This window comes from Dryobates pubescens, chromosome 1 (genome assembly GCF_014839835.1).
Source record: "Dryobates pubescens isolate bDryPub1 chromosome 1, bDryPub1.pri, whole genome shotgun sequence".
Classification (NCBI taxonomy): domain Eukaryota; kingdom Metazoa; phylum Chordata; class Aves; order Piciformes; family Picidae; genus Dryobates; species Dryobates pubescens.
Genome location: NC_071612.1, coordinates 63665503 through 63681749, shown reverse-complemented (window position 1 = coordinate 63681749; position 16247 = coordinate 63665503). Strand labels below are relative to the sequence as shown.

Genomic DNA, 16247 nt, shown 5'->3' with positions numbered 1-16247 from the left:
TTCCCCTTTCCTTGGCTTGTTTCTTCTGCCTTAAGGACTCCATCAAATTTGACTGCTTCCAAGCTGACAGGTCCCTCCTCACAGGGTAAAGGCAGTGTTGGTGATGAGAGAAATTCTTCTAACAAATATTACCGGTAAGTAAACCGTGGACTTGGAGGAAAAGCTGAGACATTACCCTATGGAAATACTAACATTTTAGATTTGCTTTATTATTTATCATTTGAGAATTGTCTCCAACATTGACTCAAATACTTTTGAGATTCAAATATATTTCAGTCAAATATTTATTAAGTACTAGTTAGTAAGTTGCTTTGCCACAGTTATTTGTCCGTGTTTGGTTTTATGTTTAACTTTTCACACCACCTGTCACAAAATGCTCTGTCTGCAGTTATTTCCTTGTAAATGTTTGGAAGAACAGTAAGTGAAGTTTCATTGCAAAGTAAAGCAGGTGAAAAAAATGCATTGTAAACCTAGGAAAATTATATGTGAAGGCTAAAAAGAAATAATAAGCAGGACTAAATAATTGCAAGGTGGATGGTGGAAACCCATGAAGCCTGTAAAAAAGAAGAGTTGCGTTTGGGATACATTTATGACAAACTTGTCGAGTAGTCTGGGTTACAAGAGGCTTTCTGGTTTACTTTTTTGGTCATCAGTTGAGCATGTTGGTGCTCTGCAGAGGTCTGGTGTTTATAGTCTTTGGGTTACTGTCTTCAAGCAATATTACTCCTGGCTAATTCCCTGCGTGTATGCTCTGAAACCATGGTTTAACACAGCAGCTGCAAGAGTCCTGAAGAGACTGAGCATTTGTATTTAGTTGGTATCATTTCAAGCAACCTATCTGTTTTTTCCCAGTCTTCACTTTGCTCCCCCAGAGCAAGGCTGGGCCCATTGCTGGAGGTGCCTAAAGAGCTGACAGTGAAAAGGCATAGCCTACAGTGTAGGTATGAAATGATTTGCCTCAGGTTTAGGATGAAAGGGAGGAAGAGAGGGATGCTGAAGAAATCTATGTGAGTCTGTAGTCAGCGTGGACACTGATTTACTCCACCTAGAAAGCAGAGGAAGCTGCTTCACATACAGGCACTCTGTGTCCTGAAAATGCCTAAGTCTGGAATGGGGGAATGGGAGAATGAGAGGAGATAGCATTTACAGCTGAGTTCCTTCACGTAGTCAAATCCCTATAAAACAGGGTCAAATAACAAAGTTATTAGTTGTGAGGGACTTGTTATCATCCTCCTTCTCCCCCAGTAATTCTGATACTTCAGTATTCAAAACAGGACAGAAGATAGCTAGTTTGAGCTCTAGTTTTTCTGGTTGTGTGTCCAGTGTTTCAGTTTGATGGACCACTTTTTGAAGTAGAGACAATCTTGTGGGTTGTTAATGGTTTCTCTTGTTAAGGGCTCCATTCTTGTCTTGCACAGCGGTACCTGTTCCTGATAAACGTGGGCAACTGTCATGAGCTTCTCTTGTTCACTTACACACTCTGGGTGACTCCTAATGGTTAACCTGATAACCCTTTTCTTTTTTTTTTTTTTTTAATTTTGCCCTTTCTTTAATTTTTTCTCTTTTATAGTAACAAAAGATCAGCCCAAGGGGATCGTTTATCAGCAATAACCATGGCACTGCAATATGGATCAGAAAGCGATGAGGATGCAGCTTTGGCTGGTAGGAACTGACCTGCAGTTTCTCCCATTTATTTTCTTTAATTAAAATATTTGGAATAAACAAAACTGTAGAGCTCCTAATATGTTCAAGTATCTTTGTTTCAAAAATATTTTGCAATGTTTCCAAACTCAGCACAGAATTCTGTTAAACCCAATCCCTGTTTCCTTAAAGCGTGACTGTATAAATGTGCAGCTGGTAAGATAAGGCAGGCCAAAACTTGATGCATGTTTTGAGTTTAGTGTATGTTTCTAAGTATACTTTCCCAAACTTTAGGAAACTCTTGCTTGCTTTTATCCCTCTTTATTCCTCTTTTATGAAACAGTGGAAACACTGAAGAAGACTTGGATGCTCCTTGCAGTAAATGAGATTTATAGTGCTGCAGTGGTTTGAGAGAAATCTTGCTCTCGCAGAGTTGTCTTCTCTTGCTCTCATGTGCTATTTGATCTTCTCAGTACCTGCCAGGTTTTATTTTTACAGCAAAGATAATCTATAAAAGGTGTAAGGCTAGATGAATGTTGGAAATCAATTTAGAAATATCTGGTCCAGCCTAGCAGTTGTGAAGTCTTGCATGAAGGTTTATAATAAAACAAAAGGATCCAAGAATCCATGCCTCCATACAGCATCCTTACTTTCACAAGAAGCATGCTTTAGCATTATACTATAAGCATAGAATCATAGAATTGTTTTGGTTAGGAAAGACCTCAGAGATCATTGAGTCCAACCATCAACCTAACACCACCATGGCCATCGAACCATGTCCCAAAGTGCCATGTCCACATGCTTCTTGAACACCTCCAGGGATGGTGACTCCATCACCTCCCTGGACAGTCTGTTCCAATGTCTCACCACTCTTTCAACAAAGAAATTCTTCCTAATATCCAATGTAAAATGTCCTGGGCACAACTTGAGGCCATTTCCTCTCATCCTATCACTTGGTACTAGGGACAAGAGACCAACACCCACCTTGCTACAACCTCCTTTCAGCTAGTTGTAGAGAATTATAAGGTCTCTCTTCAGCTTTTTGTTCTCCAGACTAAACAACCCCAGTTCCCTCAGCTGTTCCTCCTAAGACATGTTCTCCAGACGCTTCACCAGCTTTGTTGTTCTATTCTGGACACTTTTCAGCCCATGACTGCTGTTTTCCAGGGCATGGATAGGCTGTAGAATGGGGGTTTTTTTTTTGATCACTTTTGTTCTTGCTGCCAAGCAGAAGTGTTTGGTTTGGTTTGGTTTGGTTTTCCTGGTTAGCCCAGAGTTCAGTTACTGCTTCAGAGCAGCTGCTTTCTGGGACATGTGAGGAGTATTTATTTGGATGGTTCAGTGTGATTTGTTAGCTGCTTTTTTTTTATCATGATATGATGAAACTTGTGGAAGATTGCCAGCTCAAATGTACAAGAACACCCCTGGAAGCATTTAAAAGATGTGTAGGCTTGGTGCTTAGGGACATAGTTTAGCAGTGGACTTGGTAGTGCTGGGTTAATGGTTGGACTTGCAGAGCTTAGAGGTCTTCTGCAGCCTAGGTGATTCTATGATTCTCTGAACAGTTTCTGCAGCTCCCTTGCTCCTCATTATGAATCTGTAAATGCAGGGGTAGATGGTCATTATGTGTTACTCACAACTAAGTATTTAATTTTGTAAGGAAGCTATTTTATTTATTGTTAGTAATTCATTTAGAAATGTTTTAAGACTGGATGCTGCTTTTGATTTTACTAGCATCTGTCTTCAGTTAGACTTGAGCATTTGTTGCTGTCTGGGTGCTTTGGGAGCCTGTTTACAGTAAATCACTTACTGAGTAAAGACTTCAAATACTCCCCTCTCTCTCTGCTCTTTTTCTGCCTCATCATCAAGTAAGAGCACATGCATATGATTTATGCATTTTTAGCTGATAATAAAGCTCTGTTCCAGCTGTGAATCAGCTTCCTCCCTTTGCAGTGAAGTCAGTTAAACATCACTCCATTATGAAGCTGTCCCTTCATTAGGAAGCAGTTAACTGTTGTAGGGGATGAGCATCAGGAAATGCCTTTTGCTTGGGCCTGTTGAATGGCATTATTTTGTGGTTACAGTTTGCTGCAGAGGCTTTTCCTCTGTCTGCCAACTGCAGTTGTGGTAACAGCTGCATGGAAAGAAAATAGCTGACTTAATCTTCACTGCCAGTGTGTGCTTGGTGGGGATACGAGACATGGTGCTACTGCATCTGCATTAGATTGCCCCATAGCAAATACCAACCTTTCTCTCTAAATGAATGATACATTCTTACCCAGTTCTTAAAATAGCAGATATTGGGAGACTGGCACACTCTTCCATATTCAGAAAATGGTGACACGTTTCACACGTTGGTTTTAAAGAACATACATAATGAAAATGTTTATAGCTGTATTACAGGACTATGTAAACACTTCCTTTTTAGTGCCTATTTAGTTTACTTAGATTCTTAGAGAATTTCTTGTGCTCTACTTTTAATACAAAGGAAGTGTATTTCTTATTTAGGATATTGAACTGCTTTGTTGCTGGCTGGCACCTGTCAGAAAACAGCGAGATACTGGACTAGTTTGTTATTGTTTTCACTTTCATAAAAACAAGTTCTTCTGCTTGTTCTGTTTCTTTACTTTTTGATGGAGCACTCAGAACTGAAGTGTTTGAATAAACAAATGCAAAGTCAGTATTTTGCTGTATAATGTGTTTTAGAAACTGGAACTGATAGCATTCTCTTAGCTGCTAGCATTTATCTCCATGTTCAGCTTGATATGTTTGGTTCAGGCAAAGCACAGTGCTGTCTCCAGTCTTTTATTTCTACCTGAGTTATTCTGTCCAGCTCCTGCTTTGCTGACTACTGCCTAGTAGATGCTAGGCCATTAAGTGATGTTGATTGGCATACAGACACATAATCAGGGTAATTTTGAGTGTCTTCTGTGAAGCAGTGATTAACATCATTATGTGTGTGAACACCTACTGAGGTCTGCTTGTGTTTTAGTTTGCATCTGATTTCTCTGGTAGGTCTCATATCTCATATGCTCACCTAGATCTGCAATGTCAGTCTGGAGGAAAAAAGATAGTACTGTGTTGTCATGCGTTCAGTGTCTCTGGCTTTGTCATCATTTCAATATGTCTTTGCTGAACTTGGATAGAAAGCTTGAAATGTTGCCAGCCACCACTGAGCAATAATGAAAATGCCAGCTGGAAGCTTGGCGTGAGTGTTAGAGAGCTGTCTTTTGTGTAACTGCATTTCCCAGTGTGTCGTCTGCCAAGCTTTCCTTCAAACTTCAACCCATAAGAGGGGTGTAATTTAGCTCTAGTATATGCCAAACCACACAGGTTTGCAAGGTACAGATGACACCTTTAGTGTTACTGCATGGCTGTTTAGTGCTTCCCAACCTGTATTTCCACTGCTGGTGTTTTTATCATCCCTGTTATGTTTCTGTTGCTCATGTGATGTTTCTCCTAACTTCATCTGCAGTCAGTGTTAGTTCTTCTTAGCATTATCTTCCATTCATCCTAACCCTGCAGCATAATACATGCTTCGTAGAGTTAACTAGAAAAGTTGGCTATAAAATATCTAAATACTTTATTATGACTTATTTGTGCTCATTATATAGTATGTCTAAGCCACTTATTTCTCCTTCATTTGGCTGAATATATTAGAGGGGCATCTTCAGGCTTCTGTGTCTTCTGTCTGTTTTTTTTTTCCTGCTAAACTTCACATTTTTTTTTTTATTTCAGCTGTGATTAATGTGGTCTAAAGGATAATAGAAGTCTTAAAGGTCACCTTTTAATACCTAGGCAAAAATTATCTTCTTCTTAGATTTGGCCATGTTGCTTAACGGGCTGGGGGCTTTTGAAAGTGCCAGATGTGGTTTGTTAGTTTGTATTCTTGCAGTGAGCTCTTGTCAGCAGAATGGCAGTACTTCAATGTACAGATGTACTTGGCACAAATACTTTGTGTCAATGCTTTGAAGGGTGAATGAGAGCCTAGCTGTTGTATAGGTAGTGCATGGTTGAATAGTCCTGTGTACAGTCTCACTTGTCAGCACTTGTAGGTGACAGGGGTGTGTAAACCCATGACAGAATCGAAGTCTTACCTGATAAGAGAGATTGCAGTACCTAGATAAAGTGCTATTTTTGTCAACTTGAGGCTTATAAGATATATTTGGTGATGTCCTTTTCTGAGATGTGAATCTGACTGCCAGAGAGTGGCTGAACACCGTCAGCTGAGGGACTGCCTTTTCTCCTGGTGTAGATCTTTATCCATTCGAAAAGTCAACAAAAACGCCACTCTGAGTTGTCCTGCTGAGTTTCCCATTTTTCCTTTCTCTCTGTGCAGCTGCTGCTCGTTATGAAGAGGGAGAGTCTGAAGCTGAGAGCATTACTTCCTTCATGGACACTTCTAATCCTCTTTATCAGCTTTATGACACAGTTAGAAGCTGCCGAAATAATCAGGGCCAGCTCATATCCGAACCTTTTTTCCACTTGCCCTCTAAGAAAAAGTATCCTGATTACTATCAGCAAATTAAAGCACCTATTTCATTGCAGCAGATCAGGTAAGAACACAGAATGCAAACTGCAGCTGGTGGGACCCTATTTAAGGGTTTCTTTTATCTCCAGAATCCTATCTTGTGGTCAGGTGGTTGATACCTAATGCAGCGTGTACTGTCTTTCCTCTAGGTTTGGTTGCTGCTTGTTTCAACTCAGTCTGCATCAGTCTTGTGATCATCTTTTGTAGAGGGCTGCCTTTGGGTTTGTTTTCCATGGAGTTTCATTTGTAATGTGATTGAAAGTTTGCCATATAATTCTGACAGCTAGGTGGGCAGCAGAGATGAAACCTCCTACTGAACTCCCCCATCTTTTCTCTTTCCTTGATTGTGATGGCTTGGTTGCTTTTTGCTGCCATGTTTTTTTAATAGTCTTCAGCACAGTGAATTGTAGAAATACAGCTGCAGTTACAACCCTTTTGTCTAGGTTGTGGTATAAATGTGGAGAATAATTATTTTTGTTTATGATGTAGCTAGTTTGGACTGAAGTAAGCAGAACTGTGATACAAGAAAGGTTCATCAGGTTCCAAGGGAGCAGCTGTTAGCTTTGTAAATGAATGAAAAGAAGTCAGCAGCATCTTTGGTGGCCCAAGATAAGCTAATGTGATGGGTATGTGTCAGGGTCCTGAGTGCATTAATTGACCTTAATGGCACTGACCAGCCTTACGTGGCCTTAGTCTCCTGCCCAGTGGCCACTGGTCCTCTAGTCCCTGTTTGAGCTGCATTGCAGGAGTGCTGGTCCTCCAGGTTTAGTGCGGGAGGACTGGACCTAACACTATTCATTACATAGGTCTGTAAATTTTAGCTATCCCATAATATAAACTGCTAGACATGGTGTAGTTGAATAATCAATGTCTTTCTTAAATCAGAAAGTAATAAAGCTGCTTTTTTGGTGGTGGTGTGGTTTTTTTGAACCTGTCAGAAGGTGTTTTGCCTGTGCTGGGGACTAAGTATGGAGCTGCCATGCTGCTTACCTGTCCATCAGTGGCTTTAAAGCATTTTTTTCTGACCATTTAGTGCAGCTACTGGCTTGGCAAAGAAAATGTCTTGTCTTGAATGAAGCACAAAATGTGCTTGATGGAAATTGAGAAGTCATTAACAGTTGTCATGAAGCTTTTTGTCTGAGTGTACCAAAGAGTATCAACTCAAATTATGTGTTAGCAGATGCAGCTGAGAGAGACCTTCCATGAAAACTGCATTTGATATCTGTTGTAAGACAGATAATTTGCCATAGGTGGGCAGCTGCCTTTCTACTTTCCTTACGGTGATAAGTATGATCCCTAAGGGAAGTGGATCAAGGTTTGCTCTCCAGGGAATTCCCTGGCAGCATTTCTCCTAAAACATGGGCACTGGAATTTCTGTCCTCATTGGCATGCCTGGCGTCTTGCACTCCAGGAAGCTGAGATTTTACAAAGGGCATGGATCTGGTGCAAAAGACAGTTGCATTTGTGGGATGCCCGCTGTTTGAGGATTTAAAAGCTTTGTTCTTCTGAATGTGCATCCTTTTGGACAATGACAGGAATTGAAACACCACATTTCACTGCACCAGTATCTGTTGAGGTTCTCCTGAAACAGAGAGATTTGTGGTGGCTTTTTTTGACCTTTGGATAAATATTTATTACTTGAGTTGAACTTCCAGTAAATGTGATCACCTAGTCAAGCATGTTTTGCCTTATAATTTAACCACTTCTGGTAATGTGGCAAATAAAGGAGTGGAACTTCTCTTGAAGTAATAGAGGCTGCTGGCCTGAATGGTTTGTGGAGAACTTTTTATTTCAAATAGCTTAAATCCATTGCAAAGTAAGTTCTTAATTTAACAAAGCAAAACCAAACCAAACAAATGAACAACCCCCCAGCAAAACAAACAAAAAACCAACCCCAAAACAAACAAGCCCAAAACATTAAGATTTTATCAGTATTAAGAGAAGTAATCAGGGAAATTACTGCTTGTTTACATACTTAATTACTCTGTGTGCCTTAACAAATTAGAATGGTTTTAAATAATTCTGTTTTGAAAAAATAAAACTAGTTTGTGATAAATATGAGCTTACTAGTTAGGGGTTTTGATGCAAGGTTTTTAAGCCTTTCTATTCCATGTTTTCTTGAGTGTTTTCTTAATGATGCATTGCTTTGGTAATAGCATCGAGTGTTTGTGTGCTGAAGTCCTGTAATTGCTTGTCAAAGTTTTTGCCAGAATGAAAGAATAAATCACATACAGGTTTTGCTTCCTGTACAAGGGAGTGTTCAGAAGGTATGAGGTGGCCTGTAGTGTTTGTAACCAGACAGTAGCAAGAGCGTGGAGCAGACTCAGTGTTTATTTACAGCCCCAGTATTTATAAGCCTATGGTCATATGCTGGTGGCTGAGGGCAAAATAATCCTGCATTGAATGGGCTTTTAGGTTTTATTTCTTTATTTTTCTAGTGCCAGTCACATACTCCTTGACATATGCAATTAATTGCTGCTGGGGTTTTACAAGGTAGAAATGGAGGCTGACTCTACCTTTTCTTTGTGGCAATTTGTTTGGTACTCACACTCTTCTGCTTTTGGAGCTGTGTGTATTTGGATGCTTTTTATTATTATTTGTAGTTTTTACTAATCTAATGAAAATTATAATTTATTTTTATTTATTTATAGTCTATAAATATATAATGTTTATATAATATATTATATAGAATAGAATAAACCAGGTTGGAAGAGAACTTTGAGATCAGCGTGTCCAACTCATCATCCAACACCACCTAATCAACTAAACCATGCAACCAAGCAGCCCATCAAGTTTCCTCCTAAACAGCTCCAATGATGGTGACTCCACCACCTCCCCAGGCAGCCCATTCCAATGGCCAATCACTCTCTCTGTGGAGAATTTCTTCCTAACCTCCAGCCTAAACCTCCCCTGGCACAGCTTGAGACTGTGTCCTCTTGTTGTGGTGCTGCTTGCCTGGGATATATAAATATATATTTATATTTATTAATATTATACATATTTATTTCTATTTTATTTTATTTGGAACTCTTTATTTTAGTTTATTTGGAATTACAGAGTGAGTGATGCTCACAGGCAGACTTTTTTATTGTCTGTTACTTCAATTGGAAACACTAAAAGTCATCTAAGAAATAATCTTCAAAATAATGCGCAAGGGTTTACAAGATGCTGATGTCTTAGTTTAAAAGATACATGAACCTAGAGTGGTTTGTTTTGAATGAGAATGGCAACAAGTAATCTTCCTGACATCTTGCACTTTGGATATTTGTCCAAAATTGGTTTTTGCTTTTCTTGTAGCGATTGAGGACACACTAGAGCTGGAAGAAATGACAGAGCAATGCTCTGCATTCAGTAACACGTGTGCAGCTGTCATCCTGGCAACGTGCCTGTCCCTCAGGACAGCTTTATAGACACCTGCACTTCCCAGTAGTTTTTATAGCAGTTTCAGCTCTGTGCTATGTTTAATCCAAGTATGACTTCCTCAGCTTTGGCTGACCAGTGAAGAGTCCTGTTTAACACAAGTTAAACATTGTTTGCTAGTTCAGTTGTAGGGTCAGTTTGGCAGGGAAGGTTTGGGACTAAAAGATTGTTATGTTGAATGTATTTTGTGCTAGGGTATTTGCTCCCTGAGGCAGGCTCATGTTCAGCTAGGTGCTGTAGAAAGCAGGTTAGATTTAAAAGTGGGGTGTAACTGGTGGATGTGACAGCAAGCCAGTGAGCAGAGATGTGAAGGAGAATGACTCTGCCGTTGTCATAGGGTTTGGGGGTTGCATTGTTAAGGGTTCCTGTTTTCTGTTGTGCTTAAGGTTGTTGGAAGACTTACAAAATAATGGCTAGAACTTTCTGACTTGTGGAAAGAAACACGAGCAAACACATGAAGTTACTGGCAGACAGTGCAGTGATTCATCTGTTCAGCATATGAAAATTTACCTTTTTTTTTTTGTTGTTAATCTTTTTTTAACTCTTTTCACATGAAATGTGCTTTGCAAGTAGCACCGCTCAGCATCCAGGTGGTTTTAAGAGAAGGCAAAAATGGGCAGGAGTTAACATGGGAGGTGTTGGGAACTTTTGATTCTTACTGAAGAGGAGTGGAATCCATGTGTAGGGAAGTCAGTGTTCATGGCCATGTGGAGCTAACCTGTCAGATTGACTTCAGTAGCCCTACACATCACAGCTGAGGTGTACTGGAGTAGTCTCAGCAGGTTGTGCTTCTGCCTTATCTCTACCGTGTCTCACCCAAGTATGAAAACAGGACTTCAGTCTGCACAACTCCCAAAAGGGCAGCTCTCAGAATTACTGAAATCATCCTTTAGGAATGTAACTGTAGTTACAACTGGAAGCTGTTACTGTAGCTTCAGAAAAAGAAAGGACATTCCTGTCACCAGAGCACTTTGGGTATTGATTTATCATGAAAATGAAGATGGAAAAGAGCTGTGTTGCGATGTGTAGCTTGTGAAATACCTGATCAGTGTTTCTCTTTTGCAGAACCAAACTGAAGAACCACGAATATGAAACTTTAGATCAGCTGGAGGCTGATCTGAACTTGATGTTTGAAAACGCCAAGCGCTACAATGTTCCCAATTCTGCCATCTATAAAAGAGTACTGAAAATGCAGCAGGTTATGCAGGTATGTGGAGTACTGCAGTCAAAAGGATTTCATTCCAGATGTGAATTTATTTCCCTAATGAATATTTTTCCAAAGTCATTTTAAACTAGATCTTTATTTACAGTAGGATTTTCTTGCATCAGGGGAAGTATAGGAATGAACAGCATCACACAGTGATTTTTCTTCAGCACATTTGCTGCCCTCTGTGGTTTCTGTTGGTCACTCTTATTCTTTAGTATCACTTCTAACCCAATTAAGTTGTAAGAAAATTGATGAGGTGCAGAAGGCTTTTTAGGTTTGCAGGTAACTGGAGGATGGTAAACCAGTTCAAATGTTCTAGCTAAGCGCTGCAGTCTGAAGTGGCATTGTTGTCAAATTGCTGCCTTAAAACCTTCTCTGACAGCTAAAAAGAGTTATGCTGCTGTTTTATGTCAGCCAGCTGGTATTTAGAAAGCCAGCTGGATATTTGGATGGTGGTTTAATCTCAAAATCTATAGCTCCATCTTTCTTTGTCGATCTGATCTGTTCGGATGGCTAGTGCTATTCTGGAACTGTCCAGCAGTGAGTTTGGTTTCAGGGATTTCTTCCTTTTTCAGGCAAAGAAGAAGGAGCTTGCTAGGAGAGATGATATTGAAGATGGGGATAGCATGATTTCTTCTGCTACATCTGATACTGGAAGCTCAAAAAGGAAAAGGTATGCAACCTCTGTGGTTCCTGCAGACCATGGCACTGCTGCACGTTATAAGGATTTGTTACTCTGACAATTTAAACCTCTGTAAATGTTGGCTCCAATTAGTTGAAAACTGTTTGCTGACTTCGTTTTCCCTTTTTGGTGTGTTAGTTGACAGCTGTCAACATAGCATCAGTAAGTGGCATGGACACTGCAGTTGCACTGAATTAAGTAGTTTTTGTTAGGGAATTAATTTGTGTTACTCATTTCAGCCTGGTCTGTGGAATGTCTTCACAGATTGTTTTGCTTCTTTTCTACTACTTCTCCAATATGTTGCTATGTAGTTTGGGTAGCAATTTCAGAATGTAATCAGAGTTCAATAATTTTTTGGTGAAGTTTATAGTATTACTCTACAAATATTTGTATTTGTTGAAGTCTCCCAGCAGAAACATTTTCATTTTCCATGACCTGAACTCTACTTAAGGAGTTCTCATCGTTAATGTTAGAGGACTACTTCTTTCCCTTCTGAAATTGCACTTTTTGGTTACTTGCCTGTCAGTGGCTGGGCCAGGGAGGACATCTGACAAATAGATAAATGAGTATAGTGGGTTGATTTTTGCTAGATACTGCCATGTAAATGAAATTCATCATGATTTACAATGTACTGGGTTAGTGAGCAATAAAGATGATATATGGAAAGTATTCTGTAACAGTGATAGCTGGTGTGTAATGGTGTGTTTTACTCCAACAAAGAGTAGTTTCTCTAGTCTGCCTTATGATATCATTTGAGGAAAGTTCTGACTTTTGATAATACTCTTGCAATAGTAGCAACTGCCAGCAGTAGCAATTGTAAAACTGTAATTCAGGCCAGTCAGTCTCACCTCTGTGCCTGGCAAGATCATGGAGCTGAGGTGTCCAGGCCTCCCTGGGCAGCCTGTTTCAGTGTGTCACCACCCCTACTGCAAAGAATTTGTTTCTTATTTACAGTCTAGATCTGCCCTCCTCAAGCTTCAAGCCATTCCCTCTCATCCTATCACTGCAAGCCTTTTTACAAAGTCCCTTCCAAGCTTTCTGGTAGGCCCCTTTCACGTTCTGGGAGGATGGATGTCTTTCAGCATTGCTCATACAACTACCTGAAGGGAGGTTGTAGCCAGGAGGGGGTTGGTCTCATCTCCCAGGCAACCAGCACCAGAACAAGAGGACACAGTCTCAAGCTGTGCCAGGGGAAGTTTAGGCTGGATGTTAGGAAGAAGTTCTTCACAGAAAGTGCTGCCCAGGGAGGTGGTGGAGTCCACATCACTGGAGGTGTTTAAGAAGCAACTGGATGGGGTGCTTGGTGCCATAGTTTAGTTGATTAGATGGTGTTGGATGATAGGTTGGACTCAATGATCTCAAAGGTCTCTTCCTGGTTTATTCTATTCTATGCTATGCTATGCTATGCTATTCTATTCTAGTGTCAACTACTAACAGTTTTCAGCAGCAGAGATGGTACAGAAATAAGGTTTTTAACCTGTATAACATACATTTTGAATTTTCTCATGTGTCATGACATGGATTTTCATTACTTCTTTTGATGGCGTTGCCAAGGAGCAAGAGGTATCTGAGGCATGCGGCTGTGCCGGATTAGGTATATTTTGAATGTAGGAGGAAGAGATCCGGATGATAGAAAAATCTGTGCTGCATTTTGGTTTCTGGAAAGTTGTACAGTGATGTTTTGCACATTCTAGAAGCTGTTGTCTTCACAGGTAACATAGTCAAAGTTGTAACTACCTGAACAAGTCCTACAGAGATTGCAGTTCTGAAGCTGGTTTGAAAGCGCTTTGTAGGGAGTGTGTTTCTAAGAGTGCTACGGTATCCGAGCTGAGATCATACATTGTTAACATCAGCTTTCCTTTCCCTGACCAGATTTGCTTATAAATCATGTAGTATATGTGCAGAGAGGCATGCATAACTCTTTTCCTGATAAGCTGTGTTGTGGTTCTTGTGTCACATTTCTTGAGACAACCATGACAGCTACACATAGGATGACCGTAGGGTTTGTGGTGATAGCAATGCATGGCCATCTTCTACCTGTGTGTGCAGTTTTGATGAGCTTTATTGACTCAACTTCTTTTGGCTGTGACTGATGCTCTTCACAGAAAGAGTAATGGGCTGCCCAGGGAGGTGGTGGAGTCACTATCCCTCAAGGTGTTCAGAAAAGGATTGAACATGGCACTTGAAGTCATGGTTTGGTTGTCATGAGGTGTTAGGTATTAGGTAATAGGGTGGACTTGATGATCTCTCAGGTCTTTTCCAACCTGGTAGATTGTATGATTCTATGATGGATATTTAAGCAATTCAGTGCCTTCTTTACATTCTTGATGTCCATATTTTCTTTTATGTGGTACTGAAGAAGATGCAGAATTGCTCTGAAACAAACAGCTCAAGTTTTTGACATTCTGTATTCAGGAAAGGTAGCTGTGAAGAACACTGGCTGAGGGAGTTTTCCTTGTCTGCTGTGGATCTTGAGGTCTTGGGTTCAGACACCTGGTCCTGGCTGATCGATTTCCTCTGCACCCAGAAAGTGCTTAGTGCTCCTTTTGACCTTGGCATTTTTGCAAACTAGTTGTTTTATTCTGTAGAGCACATAAACTCAAGGTGAATGGCAGAAGAATCATATCTTGAAGTTGGTTTCCTGTTTATTTAGCAGGCTGCTGGTTATTACACCATCATTATTTGCAAGTGAACCTATGTTTCTTGTACACTCTCTTGATGTTGATCTTCTTGTGTGTGTGTTTAGGTGGTTGTCAGGTTTTTTTCATGGTAGAGGATAATGTCAATTTGATATTAGTGTTGGAAGTGGGGAAAAGAGCCCTTGACATTTATTCTGTTCCTTTTTGTTTCTAACCTCACAGTAAAAAGAATATACGAAAGCAACGAATGAAGATCTTGTACAACGCAGTTCTGGAAGCTCGAGAGCCAGGCACAGGCAGACGGCTCTGTGATCTCTTTATGGTTAAGCCATCCAAAAAGGACTATCCAGACTACTATAAAATTATCTTGGAGCCAATGGACTTGAAAATGATAGAACACAACATCCGCAACGATAAGTACGCCGCGGAAGAAGCCATGATCGAGGACATGAAGCTTATGTTCCGGAATGCAAGGCATTATAATGAGGAAGGCTCCCAGGTACCATTTTGATTCTGCAGTCACGCTTAACCTTTCTGCTTCTTTGTTAGGATGGTTTGGCTTTGACTTTTACTCACATTATGTATGATAATTGCTTATTGAGCTAAATTAGAAATAGAACTTTCTGCTGGTGTTTTCAATTCTGTCTTCGTCTCTGGTTGCATAAATGGGAAATGCAACAGGCTCCTTTGTGAAGGTTAAGCTTTACTTCCTGTTAGCTAAACCTGGTCCTCCACTGTACAGAATGTCACCTGAATGTTTTCTAGTATGCTTTAATAAAAGAAGATGGCTACTAAGTTCACATTATTCACCCTCAGTTAATCCCACAAAGGTATTTGCACGGCAAACAGCCATCTGCATGTGATTTGAACCTCAAAACCTCTGAGAAGGGGAGGTCTTGGAAAGAAGCAAGTTTTATTTTCATGGAAGTGGGGAGTGTGGGAGATCAGACTAGAAGACTTGACTTGCTTAGCCTGCCAAAAGGAGTCTGAAAGGAATATGTTTTCCATTTATAAATATACTGTAGGGTGTTTCTATATTGTGATGTTTCTCAGCCAGCAAGCTTGATGTTGTGGAACAGAGTGATGGTAAGAAGTCTCTCAGTCTTTGTGATGAGGAACTTTTGTCACCTACAATGTAGGCTGCATTCACTGAGGTTGGATTTGAAGACCCAGGAGGACTATTCTGGTCCTGTACCTTGTTGGAATCACAGTAGTTCAAGAAATCTTTTAAGTACTCAGCAGAATGGTTTGGTGAGGAATTTGGTAAGACACTTGTGCCTTGCCATTTTGGAGTCTTTGAAATAGAAATGCGGCTTAATTGGATAATTTGTGCAAGATTTACATCCCCCTGATTTAGATGGTGTTCACCAATTTTGCTTACTTAGCTGTCTAGTCAAGGTGTACATTTGAGAAATAAGCCCTTCTTTTTAATTAAGTGCTTGGTTTTGCATTCAGCTTTTCCAAACTAACATTTAAATGTTTCTTGGGGGCTCGTTCTAGACTAGCCCAAACAGAATAAACCTTGTTTTGGCTTGTTTTTTGATTACTTTACTGATTAATAGGTATACAATGATGCCCATATGCTGGAAAAGATCCTGAAAGAAAAAAGGAAAGAACTGGGACCCCTAGCTGAAGATGATGATGTTGCATCCCCTAAACTAAAGCTAAGTAAGGCAACCTCCTACATTGCTATGTCTCATTTCCACACTTATGAAAACCAACAACAGAGATTAGCAGATCTTCCTTTTAGAACAGAAGACATGATCTGCAAATTTACACTGATAAATGCAAAGTAGAATTGCCTTTTCAAAGGCATGACAGCAGTGGTGTGTGTATGTGTTATTGTCTGTAGCATTGTCTAGGAAAAGTAACTTACAACAAAGAAAGAAAACTTAGGAATAGTTGGCATGACTAGCATTTTGTCATGTGGTGCTATTCAAATGTTAGATGCTGCACTGTGCTCCATAACACTTGATTAGCATGCTTCATGTGCTACAGGAATTGCTTACAAGTAAGGTGTTTCTCAAACTGAGTCAAGCTCTTCATTTCCCTGGTCGACTGTCTGGGATTTGCACAAAATGCTAAAAGAAACGTGAGCTTTATTTGGAAAATGACTGAAAGCCATGA

General features: G+C 40.1%; 1 protein-coding gene across 1 annotated transcript in view; it reads left to right on the top strand.

Annotated features, from left to right (window-relative positions):
* Nucleotides 1-16247, top strand: part of PBRM1 (polybromo 1) — a 66406-nt gene that overhangs the window by 15699 nt on the left and 34460 nt on the right. The window contains exons 11-17 of the mRNA XM_054167267.1: nucleotides 36-134; nucleotides 1571-1662; nucleotides 5981-6197; nucleotides 10658-10799; nucleotides 11375-11472; nucleotides 14343-14619; nucleotides 15683-15788. Of these exons, the coding sequence (XP_054023242.1) occupies nucleotides 36-134; nucleotides 1571-1662; nucleotides 5981-6197; nucleotides 10658-10799; nucleotides 11375-11472; nucleotides 14343-14619; nucleotides 15683-15788 (1031 nt within the window). The remainder of the gene's footprint in view (nucleotides 1-35; nucleotides 135-1570; nucleotides 1663-5980; nucleotides 6198-10657; nucleotides 10800-11374; nucleotides 11473-14342; nucleotides 14620-15682; nucleotides 15789-16247) is intronic.